Source organism: Malurus melanocephalus, unplaced genomic scaffold, assembly GCF_030028575.1.
Source record: "Malurus melanocephalus ecotype Western Australia unplaced genomic scaffold, MMel_1.1 scaffold_371, whole genome shotgun sequence".
Classification (NCBI taxonomy): Eukaryota; Metazoa; Chordata; class Aves; order Passeriformes; family Maluridae; genus Malurus; species Malurus melanocephalus.
The window spans coordinates 227,193-245,588 of NW_026623603.1; the positions used below are offsets into that span (position 1 = coordinate 227,193).

General features: G+C 46.0%; 2 protein-coding genes across 2 annotated transcripts in view; one reads left to right on the forward strand and one right to left on the reverse strand.

Moving 5' to 3' along the window:
- Positions 1 to 18,396, forward strand: part of CTNNA1 (catenin alpha 1) — a 122,105-nt gene that overhangs the window by 61,263 nt on the left and 42,446 nt on the right. The window contains exons 8-9 of the mRNA XM_057378714.1: positions 10,426 to 10,506; positions 11,319 to 11,471. Coding sequence (XP_057234697.1) covers positions 10,426 to 10,506; positions 11,319 to 11,471 — 234 coding nt within the window. The remainder of the gene's footprint in view (positions 1 to 10,425; positions 10,507 to 11,318; positions 11,472 to 18,396) is intronic.
- On the reverse strand, positions 7 to 2,431 carry LRRTM2 (leucine rich repeat transmembrane neuronal 2; the record flags this gene model as incomplete). Its single annotated transcript, XM_057378711.1, has 1 exon — positions 7 to 2,431. A coding segment is annotated over one exon (1,611 nt), but the record flags the coding sequence as incomplete, so codon positions are not given.

Consider the following 18,396-nt stretch of genomic DNA (forward strand, 5'->3'; position numbering starts at 1 on the left):
CATGTCTGTGTGCCCATCCTGCCTGGGGCTGTGTGTGTGTGTGTGTGTGTGTGCCCATCCTGCCTGGGGCTGTGTGTGTGTGTGTGTGTGTGTGCCCATCCTGCCTGGGGCTGTGTGCCCATGTCTGTGTGCCCCTGTGAACTGCTCCTTTCTGTGCCTGCTGTCCCTTTCAGCAAGCCAAGCTATGAATATGCACAGAGCCGAACTGTATTTCAAATAAATTCACCCCAATACACTGAAATTCCCATCTGAACCTTCGTTGCTCTTTTTTTTTCGGTTTGTTTGGTTTTCCCTCCCTTTCTTTACTGGAGTGAAACGATCAGAGGAGGAAAATCTTCCTCTGGKCTGCCCTTAAAGTGCCCGGAGCCAGCTGCAGTGTTTGGGATCCTCCAGCTGCAGTGGAACAGACAGAGCRCACGTCCCCTACAGATCCCTGTACAGACATCCAATATCATTCCCCTCGGACTGTTTTCAGTAGAAAAAGTAGAATATGGAGACTCAGGTATAAATGTTTACACACAGTCATATAATTACATAACATGAAACATTTTACATAGTTTGAGGTGAGCATCTCTTTAGACTTTTAAACATTAGGAGTGCAAGTTTAATGTCATCATTGCTTCTTTAACACTGAAAATATTATGGATTTATTTTTTAAAAAACTTAAAAATACTGCACCACTCCATAAACAATGTTTCCATTAAGTAGCTTGGAAAATTAGGCTTTATGTCAACATTTGTAAAAATTAGAATCTGATGAAGGTCCCTACAATTTTAAAATAGGTTACTTATCTGATTTACTTTGTGATGGGCTGTAGGTATTATACTTCACATTCTTTATAGGGCAGCTGCTGGCACTTGCACTGTCCATAACCATTGATGATGATGAAGGGTCCTTCGTGGGTGGGTTCATACTCGTTATAGGGTCCTTGGTCTGACATATTGGCCATATGCAGCCGCGTTTGGGATCGGAGCTGCCTGTGGTTTTGAATCATTGAGCACTGCCTAATTCTTCTTAGTGTGGGAGGGCAGCACTTCCTGGAGATGAACACTATAAAAATGATAAAAAAGAAAGAAAACAATAAAGCCATTGTTCCTGTAATTACCCTCTGAGTGAAGATGGCATTGTTTGGCTCRGGGAACTGTTCTTCGGTGGTAACGACCATGCCTGCCGTAGTTGGAATTTCTTTGTCTCCCACATGGAAATGAGAAGAGCTTATTCTTTTCGTGTACTCGGTGGTTGGAGCTGTGTACGGCGTCGTAGCCACRGGGGTGACAACAGTCGATAAATTCCAGCAAAGCTGAAAACCATACACTGCATCCAGAATATCCTCTCCCTGGGTGTGGTCGGGGCTGTGGCAGAGGATGGAGTGCTCCCACCGACCTTGGAAGCCACTCAACCATGTGGCCAAGGCGCAGATCTTTGAGCTGCATTCCCATAGATTGCCGGAGAGGCCCACGGTGGTGAGGGATGTCAGCGAGCTCAGGATCTTGGAATCCAGAGTGGTGAGCTTGTTGTTATCCATGAGGAGGGTTTTAAGGTTAGGCATAGTTTCAAAGACRGTGAGGTCGATGGCTTTGATTTCGTTTCCAGTCAAATCGAGCTTTGTTAAGGTGCCCCAGGTCCACTCCATCCCACATGTCAAGTTGCTAATTTTGTTCCACTGCAAGAAGAGCGTGTGCAGGCTGCTCAGCCGGAGGAAGTGAGCAAAATTAATCTTTGTCAGCTGGTTGTGCTCTAGGTGAAGCTCCCTCAGCTTGATTAATCCCGCAAATCCATTGCGAGCCAAACTTCGCAAGCGATTTGTGCTCAAATCCAGGAATTCCAGGCTACGACAGTCCCAGAACAGGCGGACCGGGATGGTCCGCAGGGAGTTGGATCGCAAGTGCAAGGTCTGTAGCTTGCGAAGGCCGTAGAAGAGCTCGGGGTGCAGAGAGGATAACTGATTAAAAGAGAGGTCCAAATTCTGCAGGTTAAGCAGCTGGCTAAAAGTTGTGTTTGGCAAATGAAAGATTTTGTTGGAACTTAAGACTAATTCCTTAAGTTTATACAGTCCTTGAAAAGAATCTTCTCTGACTGTTGCAATTTGATTATGATCTAAGTGAAGCCAAGTAAGTTGACTGAAGCTTGCAAATTGATCCCTTTCAAGTTCAGAAATATAATTGTGCCTCAGTGACAAACCTAGCGAGCCCTTTTCAGTGGTKTTTGGCACTGAGTGAAACCCCTGAGAGTCACAGTAAAAGAGCAGCTTCTCACAGCGACATTTTGGTGGACAAGCCATGCCCAAGGCAGGCAGCATTTTTAAAACCATACTCATTGCATATAGTGCTGCCAGCATACGAGCCCCTAATGGCCACTTGAAATGTAAGCCTGCAGAATATAATTTAGGAAAACAACAAGATAGGATAGCCTTATCAGTACACTTGGAACATCACGGTGGAAGATTTCACTGCAGATAACATTGCCATGCATTTCCAACAAGCTAATTCTAAATGCAAGAAACAACTTACTACGACAAACCGAATACTTGGACATTACACTTAGGAGGAGGCTTTATCTCAATTAAGGAGGGTTACAGTAGCACTATCGGAAAACATTTTTTTCATAAGGTTCAGTGCAGAGCAATCAGCTTTAGCATCTTAACTGCTCCTTTAAAGCAGAGCCGTCATTCATTATACAAGGAACAGAGAAACGCAGGAACTTACCCATTCTTTTGAGTACATTGGAGGGTGCATTCAGTCGTAGTTCGAGACTCAACGCCGTGAGTCTGTGAAAGGCTCTAATGTGAGACAGCCTTGAATAATTGACTGGGTTTAGTGTCCCTTGATATTAGTGCAAAATCCACGATGCTCTCTTGGAATATTCCTTTTGAAATTGCTGCCTTGATCTCCTCTGACAGGTCTGCAATTTTTGAATCTTAATACTAGTTTTCGTCCTCCGTGGCTGCTCAGCTGGTTAATTGAAGCTCACGTTTTCTTTTTCCGCAGCTGTGGCTTCCTTTAGTCCTAACTTGTTGATGGCAGATGGGTGGCTTATTGCTGAGAGAAGCTCCTGTAGTAGCATGAGTGCATTTACTGAAAAGCTTTTCAGGGAAGCGGTACAAGAATGGATTTGCTTATGCGCTGCGACCACACAGGGCTCTATATAGGCTGACGTCACCTGGTGRCGTTCCTTTTGTTTGGGTTTTCCAGAAGCTTTGCTGTTTTAAAGCATTGTGCTGCATACTGTGATCGTGTTAGAGACCACTGATGGAGGGGGGAAAATCCAGCGGCAGGAGTCCTTGGTCCCTGTGGTAGAAGGAGCAGGAGAGACTCGCAGCACCCTGCTCCCCCCCACGTCTGCGCCGGCTCTGCTCAGCCGGGGTTAAAAGCAGCGCAGAGCCGCGGGTGGAAGTACCTGAGTGCTGCCTGCTCCCACTTTGCTGCTAAATCTCCCTGCATGAAAAGAACTTTCAGATGCAAAATGCGCAGAGTTTGAATAGAGAATGCTGGTCAGCACCGGYTTTCGTGGAGGTGAGAGGGATTGGGCAGCTCAGAGCTCTGTGTGACAACTGTGTGCGCCCGTGGTCCCTGCAGAAGTGCAGGGAGCAGTGGTGGAGCTGGAGCTGGTGTATCAGGAAGTACAGCCCAGGAGCAGGGCACAGGAGTGAGCTTTTCAAGCCAGGAGAAATTTCTGGAAAAAGCCAAGCTTGTGTTAGGGCACAGGAAAGATTTAATTGGAATCCAGCTTGACAGTGTGCGGTTATGAAACTAGAAAATCTATTTTCTCCTCCCAAACGGTGGCTTTTGTACTTGCTTTTTCCTGGGCACTGGAGGGCAGGGAGGAAATGGTGTGGTTGGCATTCACAGCCGGGCTCACAGCGGTGTGAGGGTTTCTTTGTGGTCACCCGCTGTGTCCTGCTGCTGTGTGTCCCCTTGGGAAGGGGGACACGGCCTCCATGAGCCCCTGGCTGCCAGGTTGGGTGTGGGTATCCTGTGGGGTGTAGGGCTGCAGAGCTGTGCCCCTGCAGAGCTGTGTGTGCCCACACAGCGAGGAGGAGGACAGTGGACTCTGAAGCATGTTTGCTTCCTTTAAAGGTTCACTGCCCCATTATTCGAAGCAACCTCTTCTCCAGGACAGCTGGTACTGAAAGGTRAGTGACCAGGCAGGATTGACATTTTTAGAGGTTTTTAGGATGCATATGCAGGTAACGCCTTCACAGCCACTGGTTGTGACTCGATGTGGGAATGTTGGTTTCCCACTCCAGGCAGCTTGGATAAGCTTTTTTAAATTTTCACCTTGAGATATAAAGCAATAATGTAGTAGGAGGCACTTGAAAATGTTTGCTGTGTAGCAGCGAGGTATCACCTCCAACCTCCGAGATTTGGAATGAGCTGAGAATAACAAACTTCACATATAGATGGAGCAYGATGAATTGTGTCAAAAGAAGGTTTTAAAATAAAATGGTCACTTACCTTTGTCATTAAGTGTTGCTTCCTTGCTTTGCTTCCTTGGAGGTACTTGCTGAAATTAAGACCTGCTTGTTTCCTGCCTGCACCTCCCTTGGCTGTCCTGAGGTGGAAAGGTAACCCTGCCTCTGCTGCTCCCTTTCTGGGATGGACACAAGCAAGGGGAGCACTGAGTGGGAAGTAATGGGATGGAGATGGTGAACTCTTTAAAAACACACAAGAAGAAAACCTCAAAAATTCCCCATAAAGCTAAAGCAAAACAAATAAACCCTACCCTGAATCCATCAGGAGAATAACTGTCTTTAATGATCAAGCAAATTAGGAAATGTTAGATAAATTTCTTAGATTGCTCTGCCATAGTAAATGTTTCTACATTTGCTCCAGGGTGAAAGAAATACATGCAAAGAAATTACATAAACCTATTTAAGGAGTTTTCTTCTTGTTTAATGCTCAGTGTACCAAGAGCTCAGCTGCCAGCTGTCCRATGGAACCGCGGCTCCGCAGCACCTGCGGACGGTCCTTGGAGCAGCTCTGTGCTGCACCCTGATCTGAAGTGYTGCTTTGAATTCTAATAACATTTCAATATGTTACCATAACATGCAACAACAGCATTCTGAGGGGTATGATTTGAGATCAGCTGTTAGCCTTCCCCAGTGCTGCCTCTTGTGCTCTCATCYGGAGATTGAAATTAGGTATCGTTGGAAACGTTTTGCTTTTTTGCATCAATATCTGCTGGTAGGTTCCTCCCACAGTAAGATTGTGTAATTTGGCACAGAGTTAAGAGTTAATGTTCAAAGACGGTGAGTTGCTCCTTTCCATTCTTTGGCCCTTAACCAAACAAGGGCTATTTAGCACCTTGCCAGCRAGTTTCCTGTTTAGGAAACTGTTAACGCGAACTTTATGAGCACTTTTCTTAGCAAAGTGTGTTTATATGTGCACTTGMTGTGAAATAACAGTTATTGCCACAAGTGTGCATCTGAGTCTCCTAAGTCTAGAACACTGCAGTAGCATTCACATTGTTCCTTGGGAGCTGCCTGGGGTGTCAAGGTGTAATAGGCTGGGAAAAAACGCCCAGAAAACTCAYGGAAATGCATTTCTTCTGAGACTGAAAACTCATTGCCTGGTGAGGAAAGCCACATCTGATGCCATCTGGGCACTTCTGCCACAGCGGGAGCTTTATGGCAGCCTGAACCCTCACATGTAGCGTGGACAGGGAAATTAGCAGGAATAAGCTTGCCAGGACCAGATAACCCTTTTGGGGGCTTCTCACTTAGCCCACTCCTGGAGCAGCAGCACAACTGGTTTTCCTGCTAAACCCATGTGCTGGGAAAGTAGAATTGCACCCTGAGGCGAGCCTTGTCATTTAGTTAGGCTGACATCTTGTGGAAGCCTTCCTAGTGTATTAAGAACAACATATAAGCTAATTTTATTTGATGCAGATGTGGGGGCCGTGTGACTTCGCTGTGCTGGGGGCCTGGAGGGTGCAAACCCTGGAGCTGCAGGTGAGACTGCAGCACCCAGGACATGGAGCCACCTGGGTGGCACTGCACAGGCAGCCAGCTCCCCCTCTACCTGCAGGAAGGGCTGTGGGAGCTATTGCTGGTTGTAAGCAGCTTGGGGACCACGGCAGTATTTGCTGCTTTTTGGTCAGAAGGTTGTTTTGTGCTGTGTCACRGGGCTCGGAGGCCGGAGCTGAGCGGGGCCGTGTGGCTGAAGCGTCACCGTGCACACTTGGTCACTGTGCTGCCATGAGCTGGGGTGGCACTGAGCCCTGGGAAGGGCACACATGAGACCAGGGCATGGTCGAGGTGATCCAGCAGCAGTGATGTGCCCAGTGCTTCAGGCCAGCTGGAGAGYCCTTTGGGGAGGGCACTGGGGGAATGGGACAAGGCATTGTAGGTCAGGTATCCTTGTCTTCCTAGGAGCAAAGGGTGTGTGTGGTGGCATGGTGTGGTGGCTGTCACCTCCCTGTCTGGCAGCTCCCTGCACGTGCTTGCACATTCTAATTGCTCCTTGTACCAGGGTGAGTGCAGGAGCCATCCTTGTCCTCTCCATGGTGCAGCCTGGCCGTGGGGAGGGATGTCAGGGTGGCAATGCTGTGGCACTGCCAGCTTGGCAGGAGGGACAGTGCAGGCAGCTTTATTGTCACTCAGGTTCTTGCTGAGCCCTGGATGATGCCATGCAGCCCYTGCTGAGTTGTGGGCTGGCTGTGGGGGCTCCTTCCTGCAGCAAACCAGGGGACAGTCCCACCTCCTGCCCTGGCAGAGCTTGGTTGTGAAAACATTGCTGGGATTTGTGTGGGTCACACTTCACTGCTCACACTGTCTGGCCTTGAATCAGCACTGTCCTGTCTGGAATTTGTTGGCAGCCCTGCTGTCACAGTGATGGARGGCTATGGGTGGTTATCCCTGTGGAATTAGAATGGGTGGCAAGGCAAAACCAAGCATGGGRCAGAATGCACCTGGGCACTGATGTCCTGCCTCCCCTGGCAGCAGAGCTCAGAGGTGGCACAGGGACATACCASTGGATGCCCACAGGAAGGTGTGCCACTCACTCATTTGTCACTAATTCAACACCCATCATTAATCAGGATGCTGCCCAGAACACAATTCCCAACCTGAAGCAGAAACCTCTCTGCCAACCATCCTTTGTGGGTGATGGTGTGGGGGTGGTAGGTGGGGCAATGGTGGCTCTCAGCAGTGGCACATCTGGCACACATCTGGGTGCTGATTTGGGGAGGAGGAATGCTGGGATCTGCAGGGATGGTGTGAGKTGGTGCTGAGCAGGAGGCACTACCTCCCTCAACAGCTCTGTGGGCTCAGTTTAACCCAAGCTCAGGATGAACCTTTAAGATCAACAACAGATGTTTGTGATATTTAACTACAAAAACATATCATCAAGCTGCTGGTTACAGCACAGACCATGCTCTGCTGGTCCTGTGGAATGCGTTACCACCACTGTCTGTACCTTTGTAATTCGGTTGGGATTAGAATTTAACCTCTGTAGCTACAGGAAAATCTTGGGTCTGTCTTTTGGGTGTCTGAATTCAGATGGCACACCTAGAGTAGGAATTATCTGTGATGAAGATGGTGATTCCACTCCCCTCTCTGTACACAAATGCCCTTTCTTTGCTTTGAGCATTGAAAGAAGTCCTGCAGGGGATGGTGGTGTGAGCTGGGAGTGCAGGGATGCCACAGGGAGTGTTTGTGTTCTCCAAGCAGGGCAGCAATGGTAAGGGAAGAGAGAGATTGAGGGGGTGGGGGAAATGAGCAATTTTTTAACATCAGTGCTATCCTCTTCAATAAAGATCTGATTTAATTTAAAGTAAATTTGCACCGTGGCTAAATTTATTATCTATGAGACTGGACAGAGTTGGGATATCACAGTGCAGAATGATTGACATGGTCATCATGACCCTATTAAATCTACTGAATCTATTAGCTGCTCACTGACTGCARGGCTTGTGATTCCCTCAGCAGTTTTGTGCTGAATGTCTAAAAATCTATTAGAAATCTGAATATTTGGGCTTCACTCTTGTGAGCCCTCYTAATGCTGTGGATAGCAGGAGCTGATAACTGGGCTGCCTTGTGCTGCTGGGTCATTAGCTGGCTCCTCATTGAAGGTTCACACCAGGCATGAGAACCAGTTTTTAATGGTAAGACTAATTGGTTAGTGGAACAAATTATCCAGAAGTGCTAAACTGGCACTTGGAGCCTTTAAAACATGATTTATTACTTGAGAGAGGGAGACTAGCTCAAGCAGGACTTTCGAGGTGGAACCAATGGGTAAAATTCCCGAGGTGTGGGGGAGCCTGGACAAAGTGATGGTGTTGTGGTCAGGGATGATTTTCAGTGTGTTTCTGTGCCTGGGAGGGTTCCTACTGCCACAGAGTGGGCAGGTCTTCACGTGTTCCGCCAGGTCCTGATGGGGTTTGGCTGGCTCCACAGTGTTTATGGGGCAGGGAAACACAGTATTTGTGATGCAAGGGAAAAAAAAGGTCAAGAAACTTCTGTTGGGCAAACCTTGACATTGTTGTCTCCAGGACTTTGGTGAGAATTGGCTGGGATGATTTTAGATGTCAGTGGGAGCAGGGTGTCTGTAGCCACTGAGGTGTCCTGGGTCTGTCCTGTCCTGTCCCTCTCAGCCCTAACAAAGGAACCCAATTAGTAGCTTTGTGTGCTAAATCACCACAGCTGAATGAGCAGGGTGCTTTATCCTGCAGCCTTCGAAGGAAATTCTGCTCACRCTTTTGACAAGCTTCTGTGCTAAAAATTCTGAGTGTCAAAAACTTGGAAATAAATAAACTGGAGCTGCCTTCCCAGAGTCTTGTGGGGTTGGATTGTCCAGCTCCTTCTATGCTAGGACATGGTGTAGTTTCACAGGACCAGATCAGCAGTGGGAAATCAGTGCTGCTCAGGCTGTAATGTGCTTTCTAGGGTGTTTTGCAGAGTGGTTTCAATGAACTGAATGTCCATTAGTGGAGGCCATCTCTTGGTTTTCCTCTCATCCAGAAAGCATCTGGAGCTGTGCACCGAGGCTGTTGTGGTCTCTGAAGCCAGGGACAGCAAAGTGGAACTGATGGGTGGCCTCACCTCAAATGCCTGCTGCTGCTTCTTGTTAAAATGRTAATGTGGGAGCACCCAGGGAGAAGTAAAATGGCACTTCTTGGAACAGCTGAGTATTTGGCTTTGTGCATAATAGATGAGTGTGTATCTTAGATCCAAACAGATTGCTGGGATGGCCCCCAGGTSTGTGGTGTGGGGAGGATGCTGTGGGGTCACTAAAGCAGTCCCGTTGCCATGGGTAAAGGGGTGTGAATAAGCAGTGGATTAGTGTCTCGGAGCAGCTTGGGGCTGGAGCAGTGTGTGCTGGCACCTTTGGGATCACTGTGTCCCCGGGGTGCCAGCACTGCCCGCTGCCACAGGCGTGCCAGGAACAAAGCCATYGATCAGCGAGTCTTGTCTGTCATATCCTGAGCAGGGGAGCACAAACTGTTGGGTAAATCAGTGCATTCATCTTCACTTTATTTAGAGCCTTCAGCTTTGATTTTGGAATGTAGAGCGAAGAATGGACCAGCACCGGGGCTGCCGAGGGCGGTGGCGGCATCACAGCGAGCTCCTGGCTTTAGCCCCAGTCACTTTTCAGTTACCTTTTGTGATGAGAATCAAATAACTCGATCACGGTGGTGACAAATCTTCAATAATTCATTACTCTAGAATGACACTACAACATCCTAATTCCCTCCCCCCCCCATTTTTTATTTCTGCTCTTGAGTGGACTTGATGTTTTACATTCAAGGCTGTTCATCCAGATATTTCACACCCGCCTGTCACCTGGAGAACTGATACGTGGCATCCCCTCACTGCAGCACTGCTAAATGCTTTTTCTTCTCAACTGGATAATTATATTGATTGTGGCTTAGGACTTTAGAAATTGGATTGTGGTTGCATAAAGTGTGTTTTGAAACCCTGATATAAGCTRTATTATACAGAAAAAACTCCCAGGAAAACCAGACCACCACCATTGTCTTCTCTAACTCTTCATTTGATACAAATGAGGCTGATTTTGACCCAGTGTCTGATGGAAAAGGGAAGCTGCCCTTGCTGCCTGGCCCTTTGCTCTCTCTAACAACAGGGCTCACACAAAATGTGCTGCATCAAACCTTGGCAGCTCCCCATGGATGGGCCTGGAGACTCACTTGAAATGTGGAATTTCTTACCCAACAAATGGTTTATAAGGATTTGACTTTTGATTCTGGGCTTTTGGCTGCCTGCTCACAAGCAGTGTTGTGTGATCCCTGGGGATGGGATGTGGAGAGAGCAGTGACTGCCTTATCAGGGAGGTGGAGACTGCTGCCAGCGTGCATAATTACTTTATAAACCTAAAAAATAGAAAAAGAATCTGACAGTGCACTTCAAATGAGTAATTGTGGTTGTACTTTGAATACCTGTTTACCTCTGTGTCTGCTGTTTTTCAGGCTGGACGCAAGGAAAGAAGTGATGCCCTGAACTCTGCGATTGATAAAATGACCAAAAAGACCAGAGACTTACGTAGGCAGGTAATGAATGCGCTACAGGTGGGGCTGGCTGGGACAAATGAGTGCCCTGCTTCATGGCTGCCCTCTTGGAAATGTTCTCTGGGGATTTGTTTCTCAAGGCCAGTGGCTTTGCTGGCCTGCTTTCAGAGAATTAAAAACCAGAAGCTTCCAGTGTGTGGCTGAGAGGGAAGCATGGGGTGGGAATGTAATTCCTGTAAAACTCTTGATAAAGATGTTGGAGTCTTGATCATCCTCATGGCAAGAGAGATAAAAAAACACAACCAAAAACCCCCCCAAAACAACTACCACTTTATAGATTTTGAAGATAATCAGTGATGTTTTATAATGCTGGAGGTGTTCATCATAACCTGTTTTATTTAAGAACTATATTTATGTAGTGTCAGCCTTCTGTCTGTTTGGTTTTAAAGCAAATAAATATATTCCTATTTTCAAGTAAGTGAGAATATGGATCAGGTTTGTTGAAAAATGTTTTTATTCTAGCAGAGAAATAAAAAAGTTAAATCAGTGTGTTGTTTAATCAGCTGAGGGAAAGCAGCAAATTTACTCAGACAAAACCAATATGAGCTGCTAAATCAATATTTGTGGCCAAACTGGTGACTTGTACTTCTATAACTAATCCATTTTTTAAGGAGATTTAATTTAAATTGAAGCAAAAAGTGTGTAGACAAGACTTATGCAGGGAAAGCCTTGGTCACACGAAGGAAAACGGATCAATGACAAAAGTAGTTTCAGCTTTACGTATTAATACAGTAAGAGGGAAACAGCAGTGAAACACTACTGAAGAATAACTCATTCTTTTATTTTTATTTTAGCTCCGCAAAGCTGTTATGGACCATGTTTCAGACTCTTTTCTGGAAACAAATGTTCCTCTTTTAGTATTGATTGAAGCTGCCAAGAATGGGAATGAAAAAGAAGTTAAAGAATATGCCCAGGTTTTCCGTGAACATGCCAACAAATTGATTGAGGTAAGATGGTACAAATTAAAATTTAATTATTGCTAGTTAAATTAAGTCAAGACTAGGCAAAACAGGTTTTTCAATTCTGTTGAAGCACATAGCAAATTCTGTAATAAATTTCCTTTTAAAATTTTATTTGAATGAATTTAAACATAATTTAATATTTCAATAATTTAAAATGCAAGCTTATCAAAAGGAGCTGTTAAATAACCTGTGTAGTTTTGGATATTACAATGTGAGTGTATGGTAAAGGTCTTGTTACTTGGAGGTGGTCATTTGGAGTAAGGAAGACCATGGCAAGATTGTTCTGCTGGACAGTTTGACTCATTACTTTGAAGCCTGGAGGGTTTTTCTTTCCAGTAAAATCCCACTGAACATAAATAGGCCTTTTTTGTGAAGGCTTTTAGGATGAAAACCTGTTTGTGTGTGTGCAAAGAGCAACAAAACACTTGGAAGCACGACTGATCYCTGCCACCCCTTTGCAATGAAATGCCAAAGGCTCTCCAGCTGGTGGAACTGCAGAGCAGAGCTCTCACTGGGGGAAATTCCAGGTTAAATGGGACCAACCTGTCATAACTGGAATCCCAGGTTAAATGGGACCAATCTGTCATAACTGGAATCCCAGGTTTAATGGGAACAACCTGTCTTAACTGGAATCCAAGGATGGTTGAGGTTGGAAAAGCTCTCCAGGACCATCGAGTCCAGGCTGTGCCTGATGCCCACCGTGTCCCCAGCCCAGAGCACTCAGTGCCACCTCCAGCCCTTCCTTGGGCACCTCCMGGGATGGGCACTCCAAACCTCCCTGGGCAGCCCCTGCCAAGGCCTGACCACCCTTTCCATGGGGAAATTCCTGCTGATGTCCCCCCTGCCCCTCCCCTGGCCCAGCTTGAGGCCATTTCCTCTTGTCCTCTCACTCGATACCTGGGAGAAGAGGTGACCCTCACCTGGCTGTCCCCTCCTGTCAGGGAGTTGCATTGGGGGTCATCAGTGCACTGTTGGAGGGAGCAGATCCCAAAGGAGGTGTTTGCAGAGAGCAGCAGTCCATGCCCTGGGTTCATGGATGAACCTCGGGATCCTCGGCCCCTTGCCACCGCCTTCGCGTGAGAGTTCAGTGCCRGCTGATGCTAAATGGCAAGGAACAAACAGCTATAGGTATTGTTGAGGAAACATGCCACTAGGAATAAGCTTCAAAAGCTTCTCCTGTGCTCTTCCGTGCTTTGAGGCGCCGGCTGGTCGTGCTTAACCTCGGCAGCTCCCCAGGAACAGTCCCAGGCTGCTTCGTGTGGTTTTGCTCTCTCGGCGTCGCTGTGTTTGGTGATGGAGCCCATGTGTCTCTCAGGCTCATGGGGAGTACTCTTGCACAGCTGGGCTGAGTGTAATTGTTCAAGAATAAGACTGATMAGACATCAATAAAAGTAGTTCCTGATTTGCACAATATACTTTTATAGGGTTCTGAGTGCACTTTGCAGCTGCCCTATAGTCTGGGGTACATGAAGCTTGTCCAGCTCTTCAGAGCTGCWGTCTGTGTGATGAAGATCTGTGATTCTTTGAATGCATCCATTTTTCTCTTTTGGCTTGTCATGTTTCAGCTTCAATGCCCATTCTCCTAGAGTTGCAAAGTTATTCTAATCTAAATTTTAAGTAACTGACGTTCTGCAAAGCAGCATGTGGAAGGAAGGCAGTGCTGCTGTTGCCTGCCTTGGCAGCAGGATACAGCCTTGGGAACACTTTGAAGTGGGTTTGGTCTAAAGCCTCCCTTCTTCATGTTGCAAGCCTGATTTATCTAGAAAATTATTTTTAGGGCTTGTTTACAGGAGAAGTTGAATGGTGTAACAATAGCAGTGCCTGTTCTGCCAGAGCTCTGCTACCTCCTCAGTGGGTGCGTGGTGTCCACACACTGAGTTTATTGGCACAATTACAGAGGGATAATTATGCTGCTCTGGCCCTGAGCTTCTCCCCAGCCCTTGTCAGGTGAGCCCTCTCTCCCCATCCCCTCAGGAGCCATGTGCCACTGGAGCAGCCACGGTTCCATCCTCTCTGACACCAGCCCTACCTGGTGTGCAAATGCCAAGCTGCAAAGGAGTTTTCCAGAGCCTCTGTACAGCCAGACACTCTTGTCTTCCAAGGACTATTCCCCTGAAAGTAGACATTCAGCAATATTTTTGACTGACATCAAAAGGTTCTGCTAAAATGATATGCTGCTGCAACAGCTTTTTGAAGGCTTGGTTATTGCTTTTGCTGTCTGAAATGTAACTGTAGTTGTGGAGTAGCATGATCTAGATGGTTTATGAACCTCTTCCCTGAATGGAGATGGATTAATGTGTACACTTAGCTTTGACAGAAAGGAATAATGCTTCTGCAGAGCCCTGGTCCCGAGGGGCAGCAGAGCCACTGGAGTTGTGTGAGATGTCAGACTCACTGTGCAGGAAGATGGGTTGGGGTGTGTTGCAGTTAAAATGTCTTGGTGTGTCTGTGCCAGAATGGAGAAGGATGTTTGCAAGCTGCCATATGATTCTGCTCTTGGGCAGGAAACTCAGGAGAAACAATAAAAGGTTGTGTAAGAGCAGAGCAGAAGGTGTTTTGCCTGCTGAGATGGGAAGTGATTACATCCACCGGCTTTCAGGGGAGGTGGGTGTGCAGGGTGCTTATCAGAACTGCCCTCACAAGGGCTACTGAGTGGCCCAAGCCATCAAATGTGCCAAAACAGCWGCAGCGGGAATGGAGCTGTGATTCTCATGCCCTGACTGACAGGCTCCTGGGCTTTGGGTGGAGAGGGGAGCATGTCCTCCCTTCARTGCTGAGCGAGAGCAGGAAATGTGCAGGAGATTCCTGAGCTGCCCTGGGGAGCTCAGCACATGCCACTGAATTGGTGAGAGGGTTTGCACCTTGGGTTTAGTACCCCCTTGTCTGTGGGCTGGAGGAGTCAGTGAACCAGTCCCTGAGAGATGTATAATGAGATAGATCTATTATATTTTATTTTTATATGCTAAACAGTTGCAGGTGCTGGCTGGACAGGAGTAKCAGTGCTGGTTCTGCCCTGGCCTATCACAGGGACTTCTTGCTCCTGCAGTGTGAGCTGTTTATGGGCCCTCCAAGTACCCATAAAGAGATACAAGCACAGGGTTTGGGTAATTTCATTTTGAAATGTCCCCTTCTTGGCAGCAGAGCSAAGCCTGCTTTTGTGGTTCCTAACTTCTAGGAAGCCAAATTTGACCAAAAGGTGCAATAACCACAAAAATCTGATTTGCCTGCTGAGTCTGTGTCTTCTACAGAACCCATACCAAGAGCATCCCAAAGGGGTCCCACCTAATTTGTTTCCCACGTAGTAAAATCCCAACCCTTTTRTGCTTTTTGAAAACGAAGTAACAGTGAAAGAGTAGAATGAGCCTTGTCTCAGTTGAATAATACATTTCAAAGATAGCTTTCAAAATTGCTCTGTGCTAACAGACCATTAACTCTGTCTGGATTTGGTTAAAGGACTTTAATTCAGGGATTGAGAAGCCAATTTAAACATAACACACAAGAATAACAGAAAAGACAGCATTTTGGGAGCCAGCGTAACAAAAACTTAAATTCACTTATAAACTATGGAAGTCTTCCCAATGTGCAGATTGTGAACTGCTTTCTCCATTCCAATGGTTTTCCCACTGGCTGAGGTAGCCTTGGCTCTCCAGCCTCTGCCTTTTCTGGTGAGGAAGGACAGCTTGGCACTGGCACCTTTGGAGTGCCAGTTCCTCCCAGCAGAGACTGTCCTGCAGTCTGCTCTACCCGGTGATGTCACTGAGTACCACGCTGGCTCTTTGTCCCTCCCAGCCTTTGAAGATGTTTGTGCTCAGCTGCCTTTGTGCTGCTCCCCGGGGATGCTCCAGGCTGCTCTTGCAAAGGGAAAAAGCCAGACATGTTAAACAGAAACCTTTGCTACGCTGTTGAATGCTTTAGAAAAATAAAAATTAGCTTGTCAATTTGTCACTGTTTACGCTGTGACACAATGTAACACTGTGTCGTTTTAATGGAAAAGTTTTTCAGACATTAAGAAATGGGGAAGTAAAAGGTAAATTAGGACAAAAGTCCAGGTTAAAATCCTCCAGTTTGCTTGCTGAAGAGTATTTTGGAGAATCTTTTTGAAGTTTGTAATTCCTTAAAAAGAACAAATAAGCTCCTCTTTCTCTGGAACCCACTACCCCTGTGTCAAATGTTTTTCTCAACTTAAATTTTATTTATAAGTCCTTTTCTCAGAGAAATATTGGTAAGATCAAGGAGGCAAAAGTTCTCAATGGTGTTTCATAAGCATTGATTTTTTTCTAATTGCTTTAATTTATCTGAAAAGACTGCTCTGTGCCTTTTTTTAATGCACTGGGTTGCATCYTGCATATGGAGTGATGATTTTCTCATTTTCAGTGAAACCCATGAACAGATGCAGACGGCAAATTTATTTGCTCGGAAAGAATCACATTTGGGCGCTTGCAGCTCCATAAGCTTTCTGTAGCCTCTTGCTCTGACATTTCCCCCTTCTGTTGCCCTCAYTGTCTAGCCCGATGTCCTGGAGTCATTCTTCAGATCTCAATCTAAAAATACCCCTCTCCCAAWGCCTGAAGCCTTGCACACTTGCCACATTTTTCTTGCAATTATCCTGATTTGCTCAGACTCACAGCCTGTATGTTCTTCGGAGAGCCTTAACAGCTGCAGGTTTTTCACATGTGAAAGGCTTTTAAAAAATGTGACGTGGATAAAACATAGCTTGGATTTAAAATAAAAACTGGCTTTTGGATTGGAGGCGTGGTGAAGGTTTTGGAAAGCTGAGGTTTGGCTGTCCCCTGTTCAYGAGATGTGACTTACCTGGCCATGGCCAGTTCCCATTTATTGCATGCAAAGCATGGAATGGAAGAATCCAGCAGATCCAGAAGTTAATGTGCTCTGACAAGATTATCCTTTGTGTCTATCAGCCAACTGATTTCCAGAGTTTCTACAGAATGTTTCAAACCAGCATCTTGGGAGGTCGGAGTGGACTGGCTCTGGTCCTGTTTTACATCTCTCCATCCTGCCTGTCATGGGGTGCTGAGGATCAGCCAGTGCTGCCAGGCAAGGATGAGCTTCCTGGGCATCAGTGCAGACAAGCCCTTGGCACCCAGCTCAGATATTGACTTGGAGTGTTTGTCTGAATTTTATTAATGTCTCAAAAGCCAGCATTTTCCAGACTAGGGTCATTACCAGGGTATCTCAGCACCTCTTTTTCCAGTATTCTCATTTACAGAGGGGAAAAAAATCTGCCAACTCAGGTTTGTCTTTTATTGCTTTTATTTTTAATGTAATTTTGTATTGCAAGGGAAATGTCCTTGCACTGTGGTCTGGTGAAGAGAGACAGAGTTATTTCCCTTTTAAAATGGAGACCAAAATGGGCAAAATGTCTCTTCCAAAGTACAAGCACATTTTCTGTAATTTGTCTATAGATAGCCTTGGCAGCAATTTAAAACTAATGTCTTCAGTAAATGACCAGTGTAACTCTAATGTGCCCTCTAAAGTCTGACACTCTTCAACAGCTGATGCACTTTCCTTGTAAGTTCATTTTATTAGTCAACTAATTCATAAATAAATTAAATTCTGCTCRTAGAACATGCTTTCCTTACATTCATAATCAGGAAAGCAGGAAAGTCTCAGCAGAAAAATGTTCCTACATTTTTCAACAAAACTGGATATACAAATTTAATACATCATACATAAGTAAAGGCAAGTGACCTTTTAATAGGATAACTTCTGTTCCTGTAAGGTTATTTTTTTAGGCCAACCTTCTAATGCTACACCAAATAATGTATGAAAGGGTCTGTAGGATGCTGGTAGAGTTTAAAAATCATGTTAGAAGAGGAATAAGAGACTTCAGGATAATCTTTCTGTCCAGATTTTGTTGTAAGGGCACGTGGGGAAGCAGGGCCATGACAGTGAAACCGATGGGAGAGATTAAGGGATTGAATCCTCACAAACCTGAGCAGCAATTGGGCTGTTTGAGATAATAACAATGTGAGAAATTACAATTTCTCCCATTGGAAATCCTCTTGGTTTGCTGCTGCCACGTGGAGGAAAGGCATTTGTGCCACACCTCAGCCACAGGGACAGTCACCTTGCTGTGTGACTGCTGGGAGGGAAGGGCTTGCTCTGTGCACACCTGGGCCAGGGGACATGGGGAGAGGTGTAGAATTGGGAGGTGAATGAGTTTAGGGTTTGGAAAACATTCATGTGCTGTTATTCCACTAGAAACTGCCCTGTGTTCCTTTTTCCTTTGGAAACAAGCTTTTGCGGAAAGGGAAATGTGAAAAAGAGGTCGGGAAGTGTGAGAACAGTTGGGTTTAGGTGGTGTTGACATGATGTCTTCAGAGGCAGCTGAAAAGCAATAGAATCCTTTTATTTCCCAGATATTTGAGWCTTAATTCCAACAGCATTTTTAAGCAGCTTTTTGGGTAAAGTTTTTATAGATGTGGCATAAACGTTTTAATTCTTGATATTTAACTAAAAGCCTTGATGCATGTCTGGATTTTCATCATCTTAGTCATTAGCAATATTGGATTATTAGTCATGTCATGTCATCAAGGAGTTGCCTGAAATGTGTGTAGAGCTCTTTACTGACACTGTTTTGTCGTTGTCTCCAGGAGCACAGTGTACTGACAATTACAGTTACACTGCCACGAACAGTTGTCTGAATCACCAAAAACTGGTTTGAGCAGCTAATAATAGGCACCAAGTTGGAAGCCTTTAGTCAGATCAGAAGGCAGCATGTTCTGAGTGATGAGCAAACTGAGATGGGAAAGAAGGACAATTTCACAGCAACCCAGATGGGTTTGGGCTGGGAGGGGACTTAAAGCTCATCCCATTCCACCCCTGCCATGGCAGGGACACCTTCCACCATTCCAGGGTTCTTCTGCCTGGCCTTGGGCACTGCCAGGGA